The sequence below is a fragment of the Dromiciops gliroides genome, chromosome 4 (genome assembly GCF_019393635.1).
Source record: "Dromiciops gliroides isolate mDroGli1 chromosome 4, mDroGli1.pri, whole genome shotgun sequence".
NCBI lineage: Eukaryota > Metazoa > Chordata > Mammalia > Microbiotheria > Microbiotheriidae > Dromiciops > Dromiciops gliroides.
Window position 1 is genome coordinate 198,725,875 of NC_057864.1, and position 26,731 is coordinate 198,752,605.

At 43.2% G+C, this 26,731-nt stretch overlaps 1 protein-coding gene across 4 annotated transcripts; it reads left to right on the forward strand.

Annotated features, from left to right (window-relative positions):
• Positions 1 to 1,877: 1,877 nt before the first annotated feature.
• GGA3 (golgi associated, gamma adaptin ear containing, ARF binding protein 3) lies at positions 1,878 to 26,547 on the forward strand. Of its 4 annotated transcripts, XM_044002127.1 has the most exons (18): positions 2,036 to 2,146; positions 10,831 to 10,919; positions 13,145 to 13,229; positions 13,372 to 13,447; positions 14,995 to 15,093; positions 15,998 to 16,121; positions 16,636 to 16,739; positions 16,875 to 16,955; positions 20,716 to 20,853; positions 21,283 to 21,364; positions 21,469 to 21,585; positions 21,929 to 22,156; positions 22,651 to 22,721; positions 23,080 to 23,336; positions 23,626 to 23,843; positions 24,063 to 24,232; positions 24,393 to 24,503; positions 25,031 to 26,547. In XM_044002127.1, exons 5-18 carry the CDS (start codon positions 15,010 to 15,012, stop codon positions 25,139 to 25,141), a joined length of 1,896 nt encoding a protein of 631 aa, XP_043858062.1. In that variant the 5' UTR covers positions 2,036 to 2,146; positions 10,831 to 10,919; positions 13,145 to 13,229; positions 13,372 to 13,447; positions 14,995 to 15,009; the 3' UTR covers positions 25,142 to 26,547. The 4 variants fall into 4 exon arrangements, with proteins under 4 accessions (XP_043858064.1, XP_043858061.1, XP_043858062.1 ...); XM_044002129.1 differs by lacking the exon at positions 10,831 to 10,919 and having other exon boundaries at positions 1,878 to 2,146; XM_044002126.1 differs by lacking the exon at positions 10,831 to 10,919 and having other exon boundaries at positions 1,983 to 2,146; positions 23,239 to 23,336.
• Positions 26,548 to 26,731: the final 184 nt, after the last annotated feature.

Consider the following 26,731-nt stretch of genomic DNA (forward strand, 5'->3'; position numbering starts at 1 on the left):
TCCATCAGAAATAAGAGCTCCTTGAGGGCAGTGATTCTTTTGCCTCTTTTTGTTTCCCCAGAACTTGGCACAGTGCTTGGCACATAGTAGGTGCTTAACAAATGCTCACTGGCTAATGGGATTTAACTGAGTTTTTCTGTTTTTTAGAGAGCAACTCTCTAAAACTATAAATTTTAGAGAAGGTGCTGACCTGAACTGGTCAAGAGACCTAAGTTTGGGGGCAGCTAGGTGGCGCAGTGGATAGAGCACCCGCCCTGGATTCAGGAGGACCTGAGACACTTGACACTTACTAGCTGTGTGACCCTGGGCAAGTCACTTAACCCCAGTTGCCTCACCCAGAGAGAGAGAGAGAAAGAGAGAGAGAGAGAGAGAGAGAGAGAGAGAGAGAGAGAGAGAATTGAATTTGTTCACTTGGGAATTCCCTATACCAATGAAATCAGAGGCTCCAGTTCTTGTCCCTCTCTATCCAGCTATGTGCCAAGCAAGCACTAAGCTAACCTCTGGAGATACAAAAACAAAAGCCCTTGCCCGTGGGAGTGGGAGAGTATGCAAGGTAATTTGAGGAAGGAATAGCATTAGCAGTTTGAAGGATTAAAAAGGGCTCCCTGGAGTCAGGAGTACCTGAGTTCAAATTTGGCCTCAGACACTTAACACTTAACTAGCTGTATGACCCTGGGCCAGTCACTTAACCGCAATTGCCTCACTTAAAAAGAGAGAGAGAGAGAGAGAGAGAGAGAGAGAGAGAGAGAGAGAGAGAGAGAGAGAGAGAGAGAGAGATGAAAAGGGAGTATGTTCCAGACAGGGAGCATAACGCATCCTGTGCAAAAAGCCCATAGATGCATGAGTTCAGAAAATAATTAGTAGGATTAGAAACTATCTTTATCTCACAGTGTGGTGTAAGAGGACATAAGCCCAGAAAGGGGGCCAAACTGCAAAGGGCTTTTTTTTTTTTGCGGGGCAATTAGGGTTAAGTGACTTTCCCAGCGTCACACAGCTAGTGTCAACTGTCTGAGGCTGGACTTGAACTCAGGTCCTCCTGAATCTAGGGCCAGTGCTTTATCCACTGTGCTACCTAGCTGCCCCTCAAAGGGCTTTTTTAAAATGCCAAACGGAGAAGTTCGCATTTTATCCCAGAGATAATAGGGAGCCCCTGAACATTCTTTGATTTTTTTTTTTTTTTGCGCTGGGCAATGAGGGTTAAGTGACTTGCCCAGAGTCACACAACTAGTGTCAAGCGTCCGAGGTCGAATTTGAACTCAGGTCCTCCTGAATCCAGGGCCAGTGCTTTATCCATTGCGCCACCTAGCTGCCCCCAACCCTTGAACATTCTTAAGCTCCAGAGTGATTGTGTCAGACTACGGCTTTAGGAAAATGATTCTGAAATTGGACGGTTTGGAGAAAGGAGAAACTAGAGAGAAGGGAAGACCGTTTGGGAGGTGACTGCAAAGGACTGGGAGAGGACATGTTCCGGAGCCCTTAGAACCAAGACCAGGAGGCACCCACAACATGTTTATGCCATCCGGCCCTTACCCCACCCCACCCCAACCCATCTCCAGACCCTTCCTCCTCCACCTTTTGCAGACGCCAACAACCGACGCAGGTTTCCCTGGCCCCGCCCATCTTCCGAGGAAAGGGGGAAAATCCTTTTTGGCCCCTCCTAACTCTCAGAAGTACGGGGAACCACTCAGAGCCCTGGCCCAGCCCAGGTCCCCTACCACTCCGAGGCTTAGCCCCTCCCAGCTCCCCCGAATCACTCGCAAGTTTAGCCCCGCCCATCTTTCAGAAGGACCACTCGCAGGTTTAGGCCCGCCCAACTCTCAGGAGGACCAAGGGACCACTTGGAGCCCTGGCCCCGCCCATCTCCCCAGGACCCCTCGGAGTCAGCCTCGCCCAGCTCTCAGGAGGACCAGGGGACCACTCGGAGCCCAGGCCCCGCCCAGCTCCCCCGGACCATTCTCAGGCTTAGCCCCGCCCAGCTCCCGGAAGGGCGGGGGATCCGATCCGTCAGATCCCGCGCGCTGTTCTTGTCCTTTCACCTCTCCTCTCCCTGCTGTTTTTCCGGTGACTCTCGCGAGTTTTGGGGCTCCCAGGCCGGGAGGCTGCAATATGGCGGAGGCCGAAGGGGAGAGCCTGGAGTCCTGGCTGAGTGAGTACCCGCGGCACCACCCCGGCCCCCCGGGACTCCGTGGCGGCCCCTCCCTGCCAAGTTCGGGAGTCCACCTGTCTCCCCCTCCCCCACTCTCCCTCCGTTCGTGGCCCAGCACGCCCCCTCCGGGCCTGGCTGCCCTGGCATTGCTCCAGGCCCCGGGTCCTCCCCAGCCCCGATGCCCCAGAAAGCTGCCGCCTCCCCTGCTTGTCCCGAGGCCTCTAAGGTCCACCCCATTCCAGCCGATGCCCCGCCTCGGGCACCGGGGGGCAAGGGGAGACGGGTCACACAAACACACACGCATCCTGGGGTTGCACGCACATACACACCTCTATCTGCAGGGACACACACACACACACACACACACACACACACACACACACCCTCGATCGTATGGAAACACACATCCTTGTCCCAGGGACATACACGGGCACGTATACACACACACACACACACACAACATTGTCTGGACACAAAACAAAATTTAGATCAGGAGATCTGGAAAATAATTTTGAAAGGGATTGACTCAAAGAGATTGCCCAAAGGGAAAAGTGCAGGGTTTCTTCTTTCTGCAAGGAAGAATAGAGCCTGGCCTATTAACTCCTCAGGATATTTACTCACCTGGACAGTGATAACATCTTCATTGGAGGCTCCTATTCATCATTCCTATGTAGAGAACTATTGCTAAACCTGGGGTACAACTACAAAAAGTGTTAATGTTTCTCTCTCTCTCTCTCTTTCTTTCTTTTTTTGGTGAGGCAATGGGGGTTAAAAGACTTGCCCAGGGTCACACAGCTAGTAAGTGTCAAGTGTCTGAGGCTGGATTTGAACTCGGGTACTCCTGAATCCAGGGCCGGTGCTCTATCCACTGCGCCACCTAGCTTCCCCAATGTCTTTCTAAATACTATAGTTTTCACAACCTTACTAAGTAAGATTGTAGATTTAGTTGTAGATTTAGAGCTGGAAGGGACCTCAGGCCTATCGAAATCCTCTCATTCACAGATGAAGAAACTGAGGTCCAGGAACACTAATTCATTTGCCCAAGGTCATATAGATATTGTCAGGAATGGGATTTGACAGGTGTGTTCTTGCAAGTAACAAAATTCTGAATCTTTTTTTTAAAGCAGGTAGGATATGAGGGTTCATTTCAGTAGAAAGAATGCAGGCAAAGTACCAGGGATACAAAGATAGCTATGACACAGTTCCTCAAGCAAGGGAGAGATGCACAGAGAAATATGAGGCAGTAGATCACTTTCACCTGGGGGAATCAGAAGAATTTATGGAGGAGATAGTATCTTAGTTCAGTCTTGAAGGAAGAGAAAGGAGCTTGAGGCATAAATAATTTTGTTTTGCATGTTTTAGGGGGGAGGGGGCATGGTTCTATTCCAGTTTTGGGGGATGGGATGTAAGCTCTGTGATAGGACAGAATTAAGTGTGTGACAGAGAACAGATAATAGTGCAGTTTAACTGTATTGTATGTGAAAGAGATGTAGCATGAGGTTAGACTGGACAGATAGCTTAAAGTTAGATTATGCATTCTGTTAAAGGAAGTGCAGTCAGGATTTTATATTTCATTTAGTGGGGATCAGGGAACCTCTGTAGGATTTAAGGATAAACTTTGCCATAGGCAAAATCCACCGGGGCTCTGGTTCTGTCTTCAGGAGTATTGAGTTTGGGCAGAGGTTGGGCAGGATGTTCATACGGACAAACTCTGCCATAGAAAAATGATACCTAGACACAGCCCTGCTAAAAGATCTCTTTTTTGGAGGGGATTCAGCTTCTGTGCTCCAGATTGTCATAGGTAATTAAAATTTTTAAAAAAGAAAATAAATTATTTATTCCTGGAAATGTGGGTACCAAATTAGAAACAAGTAGACATATTCGTCAAGTAAGTAATAAAGTGTATAGAAAATCCAAATATTGAGTTTCCAGTGCCTTATCACTATTTCATCCTCCTCGAGTAAGTGTAACTATTTAAAGAAATGATAATAGCATCTTGGCATTCCTTAAAATATCCTTTATCTTAAGAGCAGTCAGCTGAAAAACATTTGCTAAAGTCTATTGACCACTTAGAGGATTTGTTTAAATATAATAGAATTACAATATTGTGAGGAGGCAGCTGAGTGGTGCAGTGGTGCACCAGCCTTGGATTCAGGAGGACCAGAGTTCAAATTTGGACTCAGACACTTGACACTTACTAGCTGTGTGACCCTGGGCAAGTCACTTAACCCTTATTGCTTCCCCTCCCCCCCCCAAAAAAACCCCAAAACAACACAAAGAATTACAATATTGTAGGCATCTTGATGTCTCAGATTTTTAAAAAGGGCATTAATTTTACAAAAGTCATATTTTGCTATAGAAAGCAACCAGTTACAATTTTCAGGTCACAGCCAGGGCTTGTGTATAAATCGACAAGTTGAAGTGGAAAGTTTAGGCAATTATTCAGATCATTCAAGGGGGAAAGCAATGTAGTACAGTGAAAGGATCATGGTTCTGAAGTCAGGGGAATCTGACTAAATCCCGCCTTCTGATGGAAATGCATGACTTCTGTAAGCTGATAGCTTCTTTCATCCTGAATGAAAAAAAGCAGCAGAAAGTGCATTTACAAACCTGCTGCTGGCTACAGGCTGATAGTGCCTTCTTGCTAGGCCGGACTGTTCACTAAGAGGCTTGGTTTGTTCTGTGAACATTTTCTTGGGACTAATGGACTAATGCTCCCAGAATGCTGATGAGGCATTTTTAAAGCACTCTGCTACCTTCAGAATTGATGCGTTGTAGCAGGAAAAAGGAAGCCACCGTAGGTATTCAAATGAAATATAGAGGACTGATTTAAGAACTGGAAAACTGGAATGCAAACAAGAAACTTGATCCCTGAGGGAACATTCCAGTAGTACATAAATTTTAAAAGCTGGGATTCTTCTTTCTTTCCCTTCCTTTCTCCCTCCCTTCCTTTTTTCCTTCCTCTCTTCTTTCCCTTCCTCCCTTTCTCCCAGCTGGAAAAGATCTGCCAAGATTTTTATAGCAAGCACCATCAAGGACAGCAGAGCTACCATACTTCCACAATAACAGCATAGATTCAGACATGCTTATAAGGGAGGTAGATATGTTCCTAAAGAGACAAAGTTGGAAAAACAAGCTGAAGTGGACCAAGTGTATGTACGGGAGACTTCCATTTTGGAGGCAGTCCAGTTGTGAAGTCATTGAGGGATTGATTCACCAGGCATCTAATGGAGAGAAAGGTACCAAATCGGTAAACAAAATCTAGGATCTTGCTATGCAAAAAAAGTGACCTGGAGAACATCAGCAACTCCTGACATGTAGGCTTACTTTATCCACAAATCAAAGGTACTGGTGGGGAAAAATCAGACGCTTGCTAGCAAAATCCTACAGTAGCCCACGTATCTTTCTCATTTCTTAGTTCACTGACAGATGTAGAGCCTGCTCTTCATTGATTATGAAAAGTAATTGATTCAGTAGAGCTAAATGTATCTTTAAAGGTTGTCTTCCATCCATTCTTCCAAAGTCATTCAAAGTGTCTTGAACAATAGAACAGCAGAAGTAACTGTTCAGGGATTCATTGATCTCAAGCACAAGATGAGGCATAAAATAGAGACAGACATGGTGAATAAAGACTGTGGAGGAGAGATAGCCAGCATTTGAAGAAGGATTCCCTTAAGTGGCCAGTTCCTTCAGATGCTCCTGTGAACACCTGCAGAGCTTGTATCAAACCCTGGGATATGGCAGGGCCTCCTGGAAAAGATGTCACCCTTCAAAAGAGATTCCCCTGACCATCCACAAAGGAAAGACCAAAGAATAAAGGGGATCTCTTGTTCATATTATGATGTGCAGTTGGGACCATCCTATTGTGAGATTAAAATTGGATATTAGATCATAAATCTCCCCTACTTAACCTTTCCCTTAATTTATCTCCCAGACTAGTAAATGGAAGAAGCTTCTGGTTTTCTAGTTAGAGCTTTTATTGTATGGTAGTCACAAGGTGATGTTGATTAGGATAGGAAAGTAGAAATACAATACAAATTGTCTTAAGTCTAGGCTTAGTCTATATTCCATATAAAACTCACCAAAACCCAAGGCCACCTTTGGGGAGAGAGACCGAGTCAAGCGTGTGCTGTTAACTGAGAGCCGGGCCAAGTCACTATAGACCATGCCCATTTGTCTGTGTTTCTGGAACATGGTACAGACTGAGCTAAACAGAAGGAAGAGAGCAGGTTGGGTTGCCTTTCTGAAATTACAGCACTCCCTTGATCATCCCATACTTCTGGAAATAAAGGCTCATCTTTTTAGTATCAGTCATCTCTCAGTGATATATTACTAAAAGACGCAGGACACAACAATCTCCAAAGAATTAAAAATTACTTATCACGCAATACAGAGAAGAATATGGTGGCTGTGAATGGGTTGCAGCCTATATACAGTGAGGAGCTTCAAAGAATAGGAATCAGAGGCTTCATAAGAGAATGTGTGATAAGAGCAGATAGGCTGGTCATGTGTCAAGAGTGAGGGATGACAGATGGACAGTCTGAGTATTCCACTGGTATCTTTGAGTTGTCAGGAGAAAGCAAGAAAGGTTTCTTAGCATGCTGGGTGGACTCCTGTGGTCAGCTTAAGAGAGGATGTGATTAAGAATCATGGAGGGCCAAAAAAACCCAAAAAACCCAAACACAAAAGGGGCAGCTATGTGGTGTAGTGGATAGAGCACCAGCTCTGGAGTCAGGAGGACCTGAGTTCAAATCCTGCCTCAGACACTTAACACTTACTAGCTGTGTGACCCTGGGCAAGTCACTTAACTCCAATTGCCTCACTAAAAAAATTATTTAAAAAAAAAATGAATCATGGAGGGGCGGGGGAAGTGAAGCTAGGTGGCGCAGTGGATAAAGTACTGGCCCTGGATTCAGGAGGACCTGAGTTCAAATCCAGCCTCAGACACTTGACACTTAAACTAGCTGTGTGACCTTGGGCAAGTCATTTAACCCTCATTGCCTCAAGGCCCCCCCCAAAAGAATCATGAGATGGATAGGTGGAGATGGCTTGTGAACAGAACTACAATATGAGGAAAATATATGAAGAGGTGTGATCCCATGTTCATTTGAGTCTGCCTTGCTTCCTGGGCACAGTGCCTTGCAATTCAACAAATATTTATCAAGCCATATGTGCCAAGTACAGTGCTAGGTGATGAGAGGCATTTAAGTGTTTGTTGTCAGATGGAGAAGTAAAATGACTTCCCAGTAGTGACACTGCCAATCACAATGGTCAGGACTCTGAGCCTCATGCCTGGATCCACTGTGCTTCCTTGCTGAGGGAGAGCTGGATCTTCACAGTAACCAGGCCTCTGATGTCACTCCCACTCTCCCTGCTTAAAAATCTTCAGTTGCCCATATTTCCTCTCCCCCTCTCCAGTATGGTTTTCACCAGACTTTCCAGGCTTATTTCTTATTCTTCCTTCCTCCCCCTTTGCACGCTCTACTTTTCAGCCAAACTGGCCTACTATTCCATTCCCCATCTCAAACTGCACACTGATTTTTTAATCACGTCACTCATCTGCTCAGAAACCTGTTTGTTCTAGTTTTGTTTTTTACTGTCGTCTTAAATGCCTGTTCCCCTTGATGACCAGCAAAGCTCTTTATAATGTAACTCTATCCTACTTAATATTTTTAACTATTTCCATACTCTTTGCTCTAGTCAGGCTGGTCTTCTTACCTTCCCATTAGCAAGTCTTACTCAGTCCAACCCCAGTGTTTGAGATGGATGTAAGTAAAGAGCAAGAGAGAGGAGCCAGTGATAACCCCAGTTTCAAGCAAGGATGACTAAAACTGTGGTGGTACTACTAACAGAAATTAGAAATCAAGAAGGATTTTTATTTTATGAGAGGATAATCTGTTGGATCGCCTTACCAAATAATTTAGGTTTTTTGTTGTATGTGTTGGTATTGTTTTTCACAAAAGATAATTTAAGTTGGCAGATTGGTAGCCAAGGCTGCTCCTTCCATAACTACCAGGCTCTTATAAATTTGTTCTTTATGCTATTTATTATGTGACTAAGGCCCCGAGACCACCAAAGTTAGTGATATGATTAAACAGGAAAATAGAAAATGTCTAAATGCAGATACAGAAAAGAATAAGGCTTTGAGAAGAGATCAGAAAATAGATGGAGTCTGTGCATCAGTAAACAGAAGAAGGATAGTGTGTGATCGAAGGAGCTGAGCTGCAGAACAGAAAGCTGGTATGTGCTTGATTAAGGGAACATTGTGTTTGTGAGGAGGGGGAAAGAAGAGAGGGTCTTTCAGAATTACGCACAAATGGATTTAAATGATTCAATCTTGGATCCTCAGAGAATAAGACAGAAGGTATTCAGAAATGGGGCCTTTTTGTGCATGTGTGTAGGCATGTAGCAGATCTGAAATGCAAAAGAGCTGGATAATTTTTTACAAATCTCATCAACAATAACATGCAAAACAGTAGGCAAAATCCCATGTCAAACTCTTAGCTTTTAACAAGTGAGGACCAAAGGAATTAAAAAGCAGAGAAAATCCTTTTGTTTTCTGTCTCCATCCAGACCCACCTAGATTCTACCTTTGGCCCTGGTTGTAATCCATGTATGTACAGTTCTTGTTTGGCTGCTTTTGCTTTGCTTCCCCTAATTTAAGCCATTACATATTTCTTTGTCTATTTCATATTTTTACTGTTTTTATGTCATAATATTCCATGATATTAACATACCTTAATCCAACAAGCATGTATTAAGTAACTCCTAAGTGCTAGACATTATGCTATGCATTAGAGATACAGATCAGAATTCAAAATAGTCCTTGTTCTCAGTCAGGGAGCTTAAATTCTTTTGGGAGAAATAACATATACAGAAGATGAGTAAGTACATGGGGGGAAGCTAGGTGGCATAGTGGGGAAAACACCAACCCTGGATTCAGGAAGACCTGAGTTCAAATCGAGCCTCAGACACTTGACACTTACTAGCTGTGTGACCCTGGGCAAGTCACTTAACCCTCGTTGCGGCCCCCCCCCCCAGAAGAACAGATGCCTAAGTACAACGTCATTTTCAAGTGATTTTAGGTGAGGAGGACACAAGCTGTGGGGAGGACAGTCAGACCTCTGCTGTGCTCAGAAGGCAATTTGGTATTCAAAGGAGGCAGAGCATCCCAACTTGTCCATGGGCTTCAAGAGAGGATAGAATGTTATGTGTGGGGAACAGCCAAGTGAGCCTATTTGACTGGAACATCAAGTGTAGGTGCTGGGAGAAAAGGGTAATATGTGATAAGTCTAGAAAGGGAGATTGATGCTCAGCACAGGTAACATGGTACATAGTGTGTTCAATTCAGCTTGACTGATTGGCCTTTCTTTAAAATGCCTTCTAGAGAGCTGTTCTATGAGTGAATGAACGAATGAACCATTCATTCATTCATTCATTCATTCAGGGCTTATTATGTGCAAAGCACTGTGCTAAGTGCTGGGGACATACATAGAAAAGTGAGACAACTTGCTTTAAAGGTGCTCATGTTCTAATGGAGACAACATGCAGAAAGTTTCAGCTGCAAGTCACATGGAAAGGTCCCATAGTCTTTAAAGTGTGTTGATAAAGAAAATGGTAATACTTCTTAACCGTCATTTCCCTCTCTCTCTCTTTTTTTTTCTTTGGTGAGGCAGTGAGGGTTAAGTGACTTGCCCAGAGTCACACAGCCAGTTAAGTTTAGTGTCAAGTGTCTGAGGCCAAATTTGAACTCATGTCCTTCTGAATCCAGAGCTGGTGCTTTATTCATTTCGACACCTTAGCTGCCCTGTTTACCATCATTTCCAGTGATAAAATCATATCTGTTTCTGATGAACCATATGACAGTGCCAGACTTTGGTAGCAAGCACTTTCTTTCCTGGGTCTTCAATAGCTATGGCTGTAGCACTTGCAGGAGGCTGCTCCCCAGGATGATGGCTGAAGGTAGTGAATGGGCAGGAAGCAATGCCAAGGCTCTTGGGTTCAGGGTCCTCTAATTGCTGGACATGTAATTTGTTTACAATTTGTTTTGTTTTTCTGTTATGAATAATGTACTGATAATGTGGTCTGTTTGTCAGACAAGGTGAGGAAAAGGTAGGGTGTCCTGGAGGATTTCAGCAAAGGTGGGAAGTCTAGTTGGAAGCAAATAACATGACAGTTTTCCAGGCTTAGGAAGAATGCAGCGTAATCCAGTAGGTTCTTAGTAAATATCCATTACTTATGATGGTGGTCCAGAAATCATTCTAATTTAAAATTCACCATGTAATTTGTGTTTTAAGCTGACATCAGGAGTCTGTCAGTGGAAAACAGAGACTGTCCAGAAGTTATCCCTTGCTCTCACTCTGTGACCAGCTTGTTGCCATTTCTTATCACATGTGTTTTTTTTGTGGGTTTTTTTTGGTGAGGCAATTGGGGTTAAGTGACTTGCCTAGGGTCACACAGTTAAGTGTTAAGTGTCTGAGACCAGATTTGAACTCAGGTCCTCCTGAATCCAGGGCCGGTGCTCTATCCACTGCGCCACCTAGTTGCCCCATCACATGTGTTTTTGACATTCTTTTCTCTGGCTTTTCTTTGTAGTTCTTTATTCATTGTGTGTTGTAACTTGCTCACACTTGACATATGCCTTACTGTTGCCCATTGAGTGATACTTAGAATTAATTCTTCAGACTGTAGTGTTCTATGATTTGAATATTGGATGAAGCCCCCGTGGCCGACTTGTTAGAAGACATGGACAAGAGTCATTGGAGATGAACAGGTATGACATGGTAGTGATCTGCATCCTTGGAGGGACAGCCACATCAGTATGGTCACAAAGCCTTTGGAACATTTTGAATATGCTGTTAGCAGGACTGCCAAGTCTCTGTATATAAAATGATAATAACAGTTTGGGTGGCTCCTAAGATGTATTATACGCTGACCCTAAGTCGTCTTATCATGTGAGAACTTTGGGCATCTCAGCTAAAAGGGATTCTACAACCCAGCTAAGTTAATGATATCAAACAGCACCTCTGGGAAAAAACTTGGGGTTATTGTGCAGATTAGCAATCAGCAGATCACTTGGAAAAGAAATTCCAGTCATTTGTTTATTGAGTAGATTGGGCTAGATAAGCTCTAAGGTCCCTTTCAGTTTTGTGATTCTTTGTTTTTGTTATTAGTCAATTTAGGAAGTTAATTTCATGTCCCCATCCAGCTGACACTTTGAAGAAGAGCTGCTTTTTTTTTTTTTTTTTTGGCCCCGTGTAGAGGACAAGCAGTTATTTTCCTCAGAATATCAGCCCAGACTATCAGGATTTTGCCTTAGTGGCTTAAGAGAAGAATGTTACCAGACAGGATGCTAAAATTTGGGGTATCCATAAATACTATACAAACATTTCTTGTCCAATGACTGAAAAAATCCCAGAATTATAGCTCTTCCTAAACCAAGAAGTAGGGATTGCAGTTGGGCTTTGGCAATCAGAACAAAGAATACTTAGAGTGCAGGAGCAGGGGAAGGAAATAAAGAGATCAGTGTTAGAGGTTAAAAAATGTTCAGTTAAGGAGATTTTTCAATCTCTTTCACAGTCTTATTCCTCTGTTCTCAGCACCTGTAGAAATCTGGCATGAGAAAGCCAGGATGCATTCAAAGGCTTTGCTTTCCAAACCTTAGATTCTGCATTTAGCACAGAGCTTTGGTGTGCTTTCAGGCAGAATCAGGATCAGATTCCAGGTGGAGTATGAAACTAGAAACTTTGAAAATATTTAACAAAAATCCCTCAGCTGGGTGCTGCTGTTGCGATTGGTGTCATCACCTTCAGGGTAACAGGAAAAGGAAAAATCAAATCAGATTATTATGATACTCTCCCAGTTAGAAGCTTGACATCCTTCAACAATATTGACTGTGAGTGGGCCTTGGCTTTAGTGTCTGGTGATTGTGGAGACTTGAGCCAATACTTTCCTATAAGGCAATGACATTAATTTGTAGATATTTCAGTGTCTTCCTCACTGTAAGATAGGAACTATTATTATCGCCCCCTTTACAGATAAGGGAACTGAGGCATAGCATAGTTAAATAATTTGTGAAGCAGTATGATTACAGACTGGCCAGAGGACTGGGCCTGGAGTCAGGGAGACCTGAATTTTAATCCCATCTCAGACACTTGTCAGTTGTGTGACTCTGGGCAAGTCACTTAAACTCTATGGGTCTTAGTTTGTTCATCTGTAAATTGAGGAGATTGGATTCTGTGACTTCTGAGGTTGCTTTAGTTCTAAATCTACAGTCCTGTGATTTACCCACTGTGATATCAGTAGGGAGTGTCCCACCCCAAGAGGTTAGGGTATGTTAGTGGCACAAGTACCTAGGACAGTGCCTAGCTTGCAGTAAACAAATGTTGAGGTGAAATGTCAGAATTGTGTCTTGTCTTCTGTCATCAGCCCCAGTATTCTTTCTGCTCTAGAGCTTCTTTGACTCCTTCCCTCTTTCTACTGTTTTCAGTCAGTCTCTCCTAAGATGTTTGCTTTTTAATGGGTCTTTTTACGGATTGAATCACTGTTGAAATAGTGCCACCTGGGTTCAGTAAATGCCTCCCAGCCTCAATTCATCCTCCCTTTTGACTTCTTATTTTATACATCTCTGCATAGGTGTATTTTCAATTATACATTCATCTTTAGCTTATACATTGGCGTTTGTAGCATATGGATGTTAATGTTTTAATCACTTATATTTTAGACAAGTTTTTGTGGCATTTTTCCTATTAGACAACAAGTACCATGAAGGCAAATAAGCTTCCATTTTTCCTTTGTAACTCTCCAGTGTGCCCGTCAGAAAACTTGTGCTTATAGTGTTCAGAATGACATCACTAATTAACTGACTGGCCTGATGAAATTATATGCTGATAGAGCTGTTAGAAAGGGAGTTTGGTAGCCTATCAGCAGTCAGAGATGGAGTCTCACCTACTTAAGATACTCATAAAAATGTTCCTATTCTTCTTTTTTTATACAAAGATAAAGCCACCAATCCTTCCAACCGCCAGGAGGACTGGGAGTATATCATTGGCTTCTGCGATCAGATCAACAAGGAGCTTGAAGGGTGAGTCCCAAAACTATGCAGGGTACATAGGGAGGTGAGACCTATAGCTCTTAAGAAAATCACAGGCTTTGCTTCCCGAAAAGCTGGGTAGGGATTTATGGTTTAATCATGATCAGCAGTGTGGGCTCCTTATGTTTCTCAGGCCTCAGATTGCTGTCCGGCTGCTGGCCCACAAAATCCAGTCCCCACAGGAATGGGAGGCAGTCCAAGCCTTAACGGTAGGTAGCATTTCTTCTTTTCTGAAACTCCAAGTTCACTAAAAAGTGAGAGCTTCTCAGTTAGTGGGATAGAAGGACAGGGGTAAGCCTTTATTTTACTCTGTGTAATCTAATCCTATTCATGGGGGTTCCCAGAACTTGGCCTGAAAGCTTGCTTGTTTGTGGAAAAAACTGCCATGTTGCCATGAATCATTATGGTTTACTAAATTGAATTAGAAAACTGTATCCTGAAGACTAGAATCTCCTTGGTGGCAGGAGATGTGTTGTTTTGTCTTTGCACATAATAAATGCTTATTGAATCAAATTGTTCTAGACTTCGATTCTCCCTACTGCCTCACCACAGGAGATTTTATGTAGCTCTTTCAGGCATCATAGAATTACAGAGTCTGAGAATTGGAAGGAATAATAATGATAATAACAATAGCAGCTAAGATTTTGTATAGTACCTACTGTGTGCCACGCATGATGTGTTTTACAATATTATCTCATTTGATTCTCGCAACATCCTTGGGAGGTAGGTGGTGGTATTATTCGAATCCATTCAGGTCATTTAGTCCAGTCTTTACTTCAACAGTAATTCCTCGACAACCTCCCCAATGAGTGGTCATCCAACCTTCATTTGAAGACCTTCGGGGAAGAAGGGTCGCTATCTGCCACGACAACCCATTCTACAAGCCTAAATACTCCTCTCTGCAACTTCCATACAGTGGTTCTAGTTCTGCCTTCTAGAGCTAAACATTATTTAAGCACCTACTTTGTGCAAGGCACTGTGCGCCAAAATAGATAATTATTTCTGTCTTACATCTTCTCCTTACGCTGAATATCTCCAGTCCAGCTGGTCTCTCCGTATCACTTTGCCACTCACAGATTTTCAGGGACAACCTATTACCTTTGTGATAAAATATAAACTACTCAGTCTGACATTTAAAGTCTTCCACAGTCTGGTTTCCCCCTAACTTTCCACACTTTTTATAGCCCTCAGTCTCCATGCTCAGAATTTACTCCCTCCTTACTTCACATTCTCATATTCTCTCACTCCCTTCAAGGCTCAGCTCAGCAACCACTTCTCCCAAAGACCTATCTTCTAGGTGTTTCCCTTGCACAGTGCTTTGCACATACTAGGAACTTATTCTTGTTAAGTTTTTCTTAGATTACTTTCTCATATGACTTCATGGTTTCTAAATTCCTTCACCATCCTGGTTATCCTACACTCAACACATTCTAATTTGTGAATGTCAATCCTAATACGTGAAAAAACTCAACTTGGGTGTTGTGGTCTGCAGAATCTAGTGGGATGTCCATTCCTTCATTCAGGGTCCTTCATCTTGATTACACTACAGAGGAAGTCACAGGGTTCTTTACTCCCCAAATGTCATCTGTCATCATGTTGGCTTTTTGGGATGTTTTGTCACACTGTTGAGTTTGAGAGAATTGGCAGTCTTCTAAAAGCCTCAGATCTTCTGTAGGCAAATTTTTTTCTAGCTGTGCCTCCCCCTTGGTCTCTATTTACATCTCTCTCTCTCTCTCTCTCTCTCACCTGGCCACAGGTGCTGGAAGCATGTATGAAGAACTGCGGGAGGAGGTTTCATAATGAAGTGGGGAAGTTCCGTTTTTTGAATGAGTTAATCAAAGTCGTCTCTCCCAAGGTCAGTTAACAGTTGGCTGTCTTACTTCTTAGTAATGTCCTTTGTGTACCTTCCCTTTCCCTTGCTTCATCAGCTTTGCCTAAACAACCTACATCTCCTCCTTGAAACAGGCTTCCTCTACTTTCTTCTGGTTGAGAATAAGCACTTTGTGGCCCCTAGGGACGGTCTTTTTCTGATGAGTTCCCAGTTGAAGCTAAAAAGTGTGTGAGAGCCTAAGTGTTCCTATTTTAACAGGCCCGCAACCTCTAGATTCCTGGGGTTTTGGCAAACATCAATTGTTATGTGGCTCATAAAATGCCTGACTGAGTATTTAGGTATTCACCTTCACATGATAGCCTTCTGGGGCAGGTCCCATTGAGTCAGTGTCACTTAGCTCTGGATACTGCCATGAGGGGCCTTTGGGAGCCGTTATCGCTTTTTTTTTTTTTTTAAAGTCAGACAGTTGGGGTTAAGTGACTTGCCCAGGGTCACACAGCTAGTAAGTGTTGAGTGTCTGAGGCCGGATTTGAACTCAGGTGCTCCTGATTCCAGGGCCGGTGCTCTATCCACTGTGCCACCTAGCTGCCCCTGTTATCTCTTACTAAAGAAATTCCCTTTAACTCCTTCAAGATAAAATGCAGTTGTGTTTCTGGCAGATTATGCATGGAAATGCAGTGACAAGAACTCCTGGCCCCTGCCTGACCACAGGCTGTATCCCAGATTGATACAGATATGCCACAGGTAGTTTCCTCTCTTATCCCTCCTCCTCTTTCTCTCACACATACCTTTAAAACCTGCTGTCTTTTAGTAGACTTGAGGACTAGAGATAATTAGCAACCAGTGAATTACAGTCAAGAGAGCCTTGCCACTTTTCCTGCCTTCAGACTACAGTTACTAGACTTTCCTGTCTCACTTTTACTCTCAGTACTTGGGGGACAGGATCTCAGAGAAGGTGAAAGCCAAAGTCATCGAGCTGCTTTACAGCTGGACAGTGGCCCTACCAGAAGAGTCCAAAATCAAGGATGCATACCAGATGCTTAAGAGACAGGGTGAGTGTCTTACTACATTCATTTTCCCTCTCCCTCAAGAGCAGGTAGGAGGAAGTTGAGTCTCAGCAGAGTGAAAGGGCTCCTTTGTCCTGAGATTCTCTTGCATCTCCTTAAAGAGTATCAGACCCTGGAGGGTGATGCAGGAAAGAATTACAGCCCCCATCTCTGGCACTTTCTGCCTCTAATCCTGGTCAGTTACTTCCTAATTGCTCTGGCCCCTCAGTTAACATCATATGTAAAATAGGGGTAAATAAGACCTTATCTAGCTTTTGTGAGGAAACTTTTTAGAAACTGATAAATTGCTATTTAAATGTGAATTATTACTATTATTTGAAAGAACTTGGGTTATTGAAGCAGTTGTATTCAATACCCCCAGGTGGGAGGTGAGAATTACCATTTCTTGAATTACCTTTTTTGTTGATCTGATTCCTAGAAATAGCATTTGTACTTTTAATGAGGGAGAGGAAAGAAGTAAAGTTGTTGCCTTTGGTATCAGTGAATACTCTTGTTTCAGGGATTGTGCAATCTGACCCACTGATTCCTATGGACAGGACACTCATCCCTTCCCCACCACCTCGTCCCAAGAATCCTGTTTTTGATGATGAGGAGAAATCCAAGGTAAGGTACAGTCTGAATCCAGGGATCCTGGCAATCCAGAATGGCTAAGCAATAAGAAATCAAGTACTAGAGTCACTCTATAGTGACAATGAATATCAGTTTCATGATGGTTTCATCTTTGATGTCCTCTTTCAGCTCTTAGCCAAATTGTTGAAAAGCAAAAACCCAGATGACCTCCAGGAGGCCAACAAGTTAATCAAATCCATGGTGAAGGAGGTGAGCACACCTTGATTCTTTGACATAGCAGTGGAAGAGTACCCAGTGGTCATGAAACAACAATCTTTTTCCTACTCAATATTATATTTCACCAGTTCTTCCTTGACATGACTTCTCACTGTGTCTTGACAGAGATCTATGTTGACTAGAAAGGTTAACATTCTTCTAATCTGAAGAGGGTGGAAATAGGGAAGCAAGATTAGCTCAGGCACTCAAATTCATACATAATAACACTCTTTTGAAGCAAAATTATTTTTCTCTACTGTCTAAGAAGAGGGCAAAGGCTGAAGTGGGTGCCCTGGGCCAGCTCACAATTGAATCCTGAGTGAAATTCTGAGAAGTAGGGAGACCCCTTCATTGAAGATTTCTGTTGTTCTTTTCATTTACATTGTTACAGTCAGTCTGTAATTTTCATGGTTCTGTTTCCTGTGCATCAGTTCCTGTGTATCCGGTTCCTATAATTCTCTGTATTTATTGTTTCTTATAGAATTGTAACATTTCTTACATTCATGTATCATAATTGGTTTAGCAATGCTCCAGTCAGTAGGCATCCAATTGGTTTTTTCACTGCAAAAAGTGCTGCTATAAATATTTTGGTACATGTGGGATCTTTTTATCATTGATCTCCTTGGGGTATATGCCTAGCAATAGCAACTGTAGATCAGATGGAGACACTTAGTTGATATCTTAGCATAATTCCAAATTGCTTTACAGCATATTCATACCTCCACAAATAGTGCACTAATGTGCTTATCTTTTCCTTTCTATTTTATTTTTTTTTTTATTTGTAGTTTGACCTGCCTTTTCACAAACCCTTCAATATTATGTCTTCTTTTGTCTTCTTGGCCAGTTTTGGGGTGTGAGGTGAAACTTTGGTTGTTTTTATTTGTATTTCTCAACATTGTAAAAGGTTAGAACAAAAAAAATTTAAAACTGAATGCTGTGAATAAAAGACAAAAAAGAAATTAAAGGAATTAGAATAGGTAATGAGGGAGCAAAATTATCACTCTTTGCAGATGATATGATGTTATATTTAGAAAATCCTAGAGAATCAACTAAAAAGCTATTTGAAATTATTAACAACTTTATATTACCAATAAAGTCCAGCAACAACAGATAGAAAGAGAAATTCCATTTAAAATAACTGTGGCCAAAATACTTGGGAGTATACCTGCCAAGACAAATAACAGCAACTATATGACCAGAACAAAACACTTTTCATATAAATAAAGGCAGATCTAAACAACTGGAAAAACATTAATTGCTCATAATCCTACCTAAGGTACTATCAAAAATATTTTATAGAGCTAGAAAATAATAAAATTCATCTGGAAAAACAAATGTTCAAGGATGTCATGGGAATCAGTGAAAAAAATTATGAAAGAAAGTGGTCTAGCAGTACCAGATCTCAAACTATTATAAAGCAGTAATTATTAAAACAATCTGGTACTGCCTAAGAAATAGAGAAGTAAATCAGTGGAATAGGATAGAAATTACATTATAGTAATAATCTAGTATATGATAAACCCAAAGATACGAGCTTTTGAAACAAAAACTCATTATTTGACAAAAACTTCTGGGAAAACTGAAAAACAGTATGGCAGAAACTAGGTATAGACCAACATCTCACATCATATACTAAAATAAGGTCAAAATGGGTACATGATTTACACCTAAAGGATGATACCATAAACAAATTAAGAGAGTATGGAGGGGGCAGCTAGGTGGCATAGTGGTTAAAGCACCAGCCTTGAATTCAGGAAGGTCTGAGTTCAAATCCAGCCTCAGTCACTTGACACTAGCTGTATGACCCTCATTGCCCCATGCCAAAAAAAAAAAAGAGTATGGAATTGTTTATCTGTCAGATTTATGAGTAGAGGAAAAATTTAGGACTAAAGAAGATATAGAGAGTAAAACAAAATGTAAAATAGATAATTTTGATTATATAAAATTAAAAAGCTTTTCAAACAAAACTAACTTGACCAAGATTACGAGGGAAGCAGAAAACTGGGAAAGAATTTTTGAAACAAATATCTCTGATTAAGGTCTCATTTCTCAATTATATACAGAACTGAGTCAAATTTATAAAAGTACAAGTCATTCCCCAATTGATAAATGGTCAAAGGATATGGACAGTTTTTAGACAAAGAAATCAAAGCTATCCATAATCATAAATGCTCTAGATCCCTATTGATCAGAGAAATGCAAATTAAAACAACTCTGGGGTGGCTAGATGGCGCAGTGGATAGAACATCAGCCCTGGAGTCAGGAGTACCTGAGTTCAAATCCGGCCTCAGACACTTAACACTTACTAGCTGTGTGACCCTAGGCAAGTCACTTAACCCCAATTGCCTCACTAAAAACAAAAACAAAACAAAAAAAACAACTCTGAGTTATCACCTCACAACTATCAGAGTGACAAACATAACAAAAAAGGAAAATGTTGGAGGTTGGAGGGCATGTGAGAAAGCTGAGATGCTAATCCACTGTTGGTAGAGTTGTGAAAAGATCCAGCCATTCTGGAGAGCAATTTGGAACTATGTCCAAAGGGCTATAGAACTGTGCATACCCTTTGATCCAGCAATACCACTGCTAGGTTTATATCCCAAAGACATACCCAAAGAGAGAAAAAGACCCATTTGTACAAAAATATTTATAGCAGCTCTTTTTGTGGTGGCTAAGAATTGGAAATCAGAGGAATGACCATCAGTTGGGGAATGACTAAACAAGCTGTGGTATTCGTATACCACATTCATATAGTGTTGGAATATTATTGTGCTATAAGAAATGACAAGCAGGATGATTTCAGAATTTGTGCTATAAGAAATGACAAGCAGGATGATTTCAGAAAGGGCTGGAAAGACATGTATGAACTGATGTATAGTGAAGTGAGCAGAACCAAGAGAACATTGTGCACAGAGACAGCGATATTGTTTGATGAAGAACTGTAAATGACTTGACTATTCTCAACAATACAATGATCCAAAGGACTATGGAATTCAAAGGACTATTGAAACATACTATCCACCTCCAAAGAAAGAACCGAAATGGATGGAACTGAGTGAAGCATTTTTCACTTTCTTTCATTTTTTTTCTTTTATTTAAGTTTTCTCATACAAAATGACTAGTATGGTAATGTTTTACATAATCATACATGTATAACCCATATCTGATTGCTTGTCGCCTCAGGGAAGGGGGAGGGGAGGGAGAGAAGGAGAAAAAAAAATTGGAACCCAAAACTATAAATAAAAATGTTTATTACTTAAAAAAAAAACAAACACAAAGATGGACAAGCTGTGTAGAACACCAGCCCTGGAGTCAGGAGTACCTGAGTTCAAATCCGGCCTCAGACACTTAACACTTACTAGCTGTGTGACCCTGGGCAAGTCACTTAACCCCAATTGCCTCACTTTAAAAAAAAAAAAAGATAAACAGTTCTGTTTTGTGAAACAAAAAAACCAATGCTGTGAAATGAAGAATCTTGGCCCCAAAGAAGAAATATGAGAATTCTAACTTCTTTGCAGAGGTTGGGGGATTCTGTGGGTGGGAAACACTACCTATTAATAATATGACTTGGTTGATGTGTTAGTTTCACTTACCTGTTTTTTTTTTTTAATTTATAACATGGATTTCTGGGAGGGAATGGATATAGTGGGAAATAGAGGTGTTGTAAAATCAAAATGTAATTTTTTTTTTTAATTTAAGTCACTGGTGACTAGAGTTTTAAAAAAATCTTTCCCTCCCTCCTTTCTTGGTTCAGGATGAAGCTAGGATCCAAAAAGTGACCAAACGGCTCCATACTCTAGAGGAAGTCAACAACAATGTAAAACTTCTCAATGAGATGCTAGTTCATTATAGTAAGGAAGACTCATCCGAGGCAGATAAAGAACTCATGAAGGTAACCTCCCCTTAGTAGAAGGACTGAACATCAGGGGGTATTTCTAATTGAAGGCAAGAGACCATCAACTAGTCCAGAGGGTATTTGATGACTCTTATGCTCAAATTGCAACCTGGGTCCCAGTGACAGACTCTTTCCGCCAAGCCCTGAGCAGTGTAGTCCATCTGTATTCAGGGACTACTAATATTTTTTAGTACCAAAGCTTAGCAATATCAGGCAGGCAGGCAGTTCAGTAGAAGGAGCACTAGTCTGGGAATGAAAAGAAATGGGTCCTAGTTCTAGTTGAGTTATTAACTAGCAGCTGTATAACCTTGGGACAAATACTTCTCTGGATCTTATTTCCCCATCTCTAAAAGCAAGGGGGTTGGACTATATTTTTAAGGTTCCTTGTAGCTATAAGGTCTCTAACTATGACTTGGTTTCTCCCAGGAACTGTATGATCAATGCGAAACCAAGAGGAAAACATTGTTCAAATTGGCCAGTGAGACAGAAGACAATGATAGCAGCTTAGGTGAGTGAGAAAGAAGGGAGAGATGTTGGTCAACAGAGAACCTCAAGAGTTTGGGTGTTCATAGGGGAGGTATTAACTCAGTGGTACTCTCTTCTCTGCTCCAGGAGACATCCTGCAAGCCAGTGACAATCTTTCACGGGTTATCAACTCCTATAAAAAAATTATTGAAGGACAGGTCATTAATGGTGAGGTGGCTTCCCTAGCCATATCTGCCCCTGAAGGTAAATAATTCTGGTCTTCAAAATTCTGGTGGCTTTTTTCCTTCAGCCCTGCTTTGATTTCATAATCCAAATTCACCTATGATTTACAAATTGCCTATGGGATCAGGAGAACACTCAGATTCAGCTGGGATGCCCCAAAACAGTGAGAGAACTGAGTAAAAATCCTTACCATTCTCTATTGAACAAACAGACCTGTTGGAACCTGCCTTCTCTCCTCCTCCTACTTTTCCCTATTACCTCAGCAGGCCTGCACTGGTACTGGTCTGGGGTCTGCAAGCATTAACCTTAGAGTTCTCTTATAACCCCTAGTCATCTTTGCTGCCCTTTTCTCCTCTCTATTCAGGAAGCAACCCCTCCAGTAACCTCAACACTCTGATTGATCTTGCTGAATTGGATATGTCTAGCAGCCCACCCCTGGTATTGGCCCCACAACCTGCCCCACCCTCCTCGGACATTCCTATCCTTCCACCCCCTCCACGAAGCTGTTCATCTAGTCAGGCCGAAGCCTCCCCTGCAACCAGCGGCGTGACCAACTCTCTCTCCCTGTTGGATGAAGAGCTGTTGTGCTTAGGTAAAACCTTTGAGGAGAGGGCACAGTGTCAACCTGGGATATTAGAGGGCCCTGGAAAGAAAGGGTAACAACTGATGGGGGACAGCTAATGATATGTTGAGTAAAGAGGACCTCTCCCCACATGAATAGCAGCAGCTTAGATTTAGGAGAGCCATTGGGAAAAACCTAAGTGGAAGACGTGGTAAAGCATGTACTCACACCAGCTAGCTTCTAGAGTGCTGCCACGGGAGGGTGTGCAGTTGAGTAATCTGTAACGTCCGGACGTGTTGCTCTCCTCAGCTCCTCTCCCAGTGCTTGTCTACTTGCTCTAGAGGCCATTCTTGGTTCTCTGAGTAGTTCCCATCAGCTCAAGACTTGACTGATGGTGATAGGCTTCAGTTGGATTCCTCGATGAGTTGAGGTCTTAACCTTACCATGAGTGGAGCTGACTCTGAGGCTCCTGGCCAATTTTATCCAGTGCTTTTCCCCAACTTTTATCTGTTCTGTGTGTTCAGGCCTTGCCGACCCTGCCCCTAGTGCTGCTCCCAAAGAGTCAACAGGGAACAGCCAATGGAGCCTGTACCAGGTAGGAGGACATGCCCCAGGTGGGCAGGGGATGGGGGAGCCCCTGAGAGCCCCAGCTCAGTCATCAGTTTCAAGTAGAGTGTAGGAAAAAGTAACTTCTTGTTGACTGTTTACTGTGGAACCTTATTCTAAGGGTAATTTGGGACTAGGATGGAAAGAACCTGGGTCCTGCCCTGTGGGATATCCCAGTTTTGGGGGAAATGTAGGAAAAGTACCTTCACCAGGGGAAGGAAGGGCATGGTGGGTATAGACTTGTGCCCCCTAAATTCCCAGGAGCCCGGGGGTCGATTTGTGGCACAATGAAGTCAAATGTAGGATTTTCCAGCCCAAAGCTGTTGACTATTGTCTGCAACTCCCAGGGCAGCCCTTTCCTCCAGTCCTCTACACAGCCCTTGAACAGCTCCCCAGCCCCACTGCCTCCTCCCTTTACGGCTCCCGCTACCAAGGCCAGCGTCCCTGCCCCCAACACAGGCTCATTCTTGTTCTCCATGGGACTGGCCACGGCTACACCCCAAAAGGTGGGGCCACCAGCCCCAGGGTACCTCAACTCAACTGTGGGTGATAGTTCCCTGCACCAGTTGGATGTTCTCAACCAGCTTCTGGAAGAGACCAAAGGGTAATGAATCGGGCAGGGGCATGGTGGTGGTAAAAGGTTCCTTTGCAGAGGGAACAAGATTGGAAGAGGATTTGGGGGCTAATCTTTGAAACCCTGGGGAGGAACTAGTGCGGGAATAGGGGGAGTCCAGTTTCAGTTTGGATGAGCTGGCTCAAATCTTAAAAGCTAGAGAATGGCAGAGGGTAAGAGGGACCATACCAGGGGTTGGGGAAATCATGCCGTAGCCTCTTAAGTAGTGAACTAGATGGCTTTGGCACCTTCTATAACTTTACTTCTGTTCCTTGCCCAGGACGTCAGGATTGGTGAAACCTGTCTCCTCCAGTTTCCTCCCTGGGGTCACCTCCCCAATGGTCCCCAGCAACACTCCAGTGGGGCCACCTGTCTCCTTCCCTACTGGGCCTGGTAGCCCTTTGTTCCAACCACTGCCATTCCAGCAGGGAAGCCCCCTGAAGGGAAATGAGCTCTCCTTGACCAATGTCCACGTCCCATTGGAATCTATCAAACCAAGTAGGTATCTAGACAGCTATGGGGTTGGGCATTTAGAGGTGGAAAAAAGGATAAGATTTTTTTTTACACTGCTGCAAGGAGGGTACCTGAGAACAGAATATGGGATATTTCTCTTCTGCCGTGGGTGCTGCCTGTTGAACTTTCCCTTTTGAGGAGGAAGATGGAGGCATGGTGCCCATTCTCTCCAAACTTGCCAATATTCTTTTTTTCCTCTTGTAGGTAGTGCTCTTCCAGTGACAGCCTATGACAAAAATGGCTTCCGCATCCTCTTTCATTTTGCCAAGGAGTGCCCACCTGGGCGGCCCGATGTGCTGGTGGTTGTGGTGTCCATGCTGAACACAGCTCCACTGCCGGTCAAGAGCATTGTACTTCAGGCAGCAGTGCCCAAGGTACTTTGGCATTTGCTGCTGGCCCTGGGTCTCTTCTTCCCCTTTCTCTCTTGAAGAGGGAATTAGATTTGTTGGGCCATCCTCTAGACAGAATGTGCCAGTCTTCAGTGCATCATATGCGAGCTAGCTCTCCCTCCATCAGCCATTCTCTTCTTTTTAGTCCATGAAGGTGAAGCTGCAGCCTCCCTCGGGGATAGAGCTGTCTCCATTCAACCCTGTCCAGCCACCTGCAGCCATAACCCAGGTTATGTTGCTGGCCAACCCACTGAAGGTGAGTCAAGCAAAACCAGGAAATCTGCCTAGAGCATGTTCATCATCATTTTCTTCCTTAGAATGTTTTTTAAATACATAAATAGGACTAAAAAGGAAACCAATTATATTTCAATATACTTAGCAAAAACCTTAAAGTCAGCTGAAGTTAAGAACCCTTCATCGGGGCAGCTAGGTGGCACAGTGGATAGAGCACCTGCTCTGGAGTCAGGAGTACCTGAGTTCAAATCCAGCCTCAGACACTTAACACTTACTAGCTGTGTGACCCAGGGCAAGTCACTTAACCACAGTTGCCTCACTAAAAAAAAAAAAAAAAAAAAGAACCCTTCATCTACAGGAGGTGACAGTCTGATGCTCCAGTTTCAGAGCCATACCTAAAGGTAATGAGTTAACATTGACTGCTTAAGGCCCTTCCTAATTGCCTCCAGTAGAAAAAGGACGCCAGATGTTCCTACTACGATATTAAGAAAGGGATTCCCCAAACTGAGTTTCTCATGTTGTTATTCACTTGTTCTGTCCCTCTTCTAGGAGAAGGTAAGGCTGCGTTACAAGCTCTCCTTTGCCCTTGGGGATCAGCTCAGCACGGAGGTGGGTGAAGTGGACCAGTTTCCCCCAGTGGACCAGTGGGGAAACCTATGACCTATCTGGACAGCTGTGATCTCTGCCAAAAGGACAAGGGATGCTGCCAGCTACACCAGAAAGGGAGAGGACCACATACACACCCACGGTGCAGGCCTGCTTTGTTTCTGTGGCTTGACAACAGTGCTTATAGTTTTACTCTGGAACATGGAAACCGAGCAATGCTAAACAGGCCACTCCTCGGGCTTGAAGGGAAACCCCCCTCTCCTCCCCCTCCACACACTTGCCCCCCTTTCTACTTTAATAACTGGAAAGAATGGTACAGCTGAGGGACAAGGCACAGCCAGCTGTTGAGATGGATGGTTCCCTCTTCTAAGCAATATCTGGCCTGGATCAGTTTCTTTGCTACAGTTCTGTGAGGGTAGCCCTGCCTGTAGAGAAAGATTTTCCCAGATCTCCTGTCCCTAATTAACACCTGATTTGTTACCACCACCAAAGACCCTTGGCACAGGGCGAGCATTCCAGCCAAAACTCCACAACCACTTCCTCTCAGTATTATAGGCTGGAAGCTGATAGGAAATGTGATGAACTGTCTTTCCTCGTGCATTTCAGGTGTTTGCTGGCTATGTGCTACAATTACGACAGGAGAGCTAACTAGATAGAATGTGGAAAGATAAGGCAACCAGTGTTCCCCCAGTGCAGGGGCTAGGGGAACATGTGATAGTTCTAGGCTTGGGCTAATGAACGCTGGTATAGAAACGATACCTCTTCTCCCTGCTTAGTGCAGAATAAAGAACTGCCTCCCCGTCCTGCCACTCAGGCTTCTGAAGGATGCTTCTGTGAACACTTTGTAGCACACTTGGATGTACAGAATTAGTAATAACATAAGCAAATTGCACTAGGCTTTGTCCACGTCCAAAGCTGCAAGTGGCTATGTGGCCTCTCCTCCCTCCCTGGAGTGTCTGTTGGCACTGTTAGCGAGATGGTACACCTGGAGGAAGAAGCTGATGAAAGGAGAGGTTCATAAGAGCGAAGTTTACCTGCCAGCCGACTGGCCCTGCCTGTAAGAAGGCTTTAGAGCTACCTTTCTGCAAAGGGGGGAAGAAAGAGGACAAATGGTACAACTGCCCCATAAGGCAGCCTACTACATCCCTTCTAGTCTTCCCCAGCCAACATTAAAGCTCACTGTAGCTCCTCTGTGCCCATTTAGAAAGCAGGCCTCCCTGCTTCAGATGTGTAAGTGAATCACTTGAACACTACCTAAGGAACATGAGCTTTCCTGATGGTCGTGCTGCCCTGGCCAGGAAAGAGAATTTAAGCATACGGCAATGTAGAAGCTTCAGGCACTGAACCTAATGAATGTAACTTGTCTGTATGTTGAGGTTGCAGCTGAACTATACACACTGTCTCTGATGCACTGGTTTTGCTGCATGTCAAATAAACATTTTCTGTAGGGTTTGACTCCACATGGAAGCTTTAAGGTTTAAACTCAGTGTGTCTGTATGTACTGGGGAAAAAGGTGTTCCTGGTTAGATACAGCTACAATATTGTGTAAAGCAGTGGAGCTCTAGGCCAAAATTAGGCCAGGACACCAGAAAATGAAATTGTATCTTCTCTCTTTTGTAGTTCACACCATCCTGACTGAAAAAA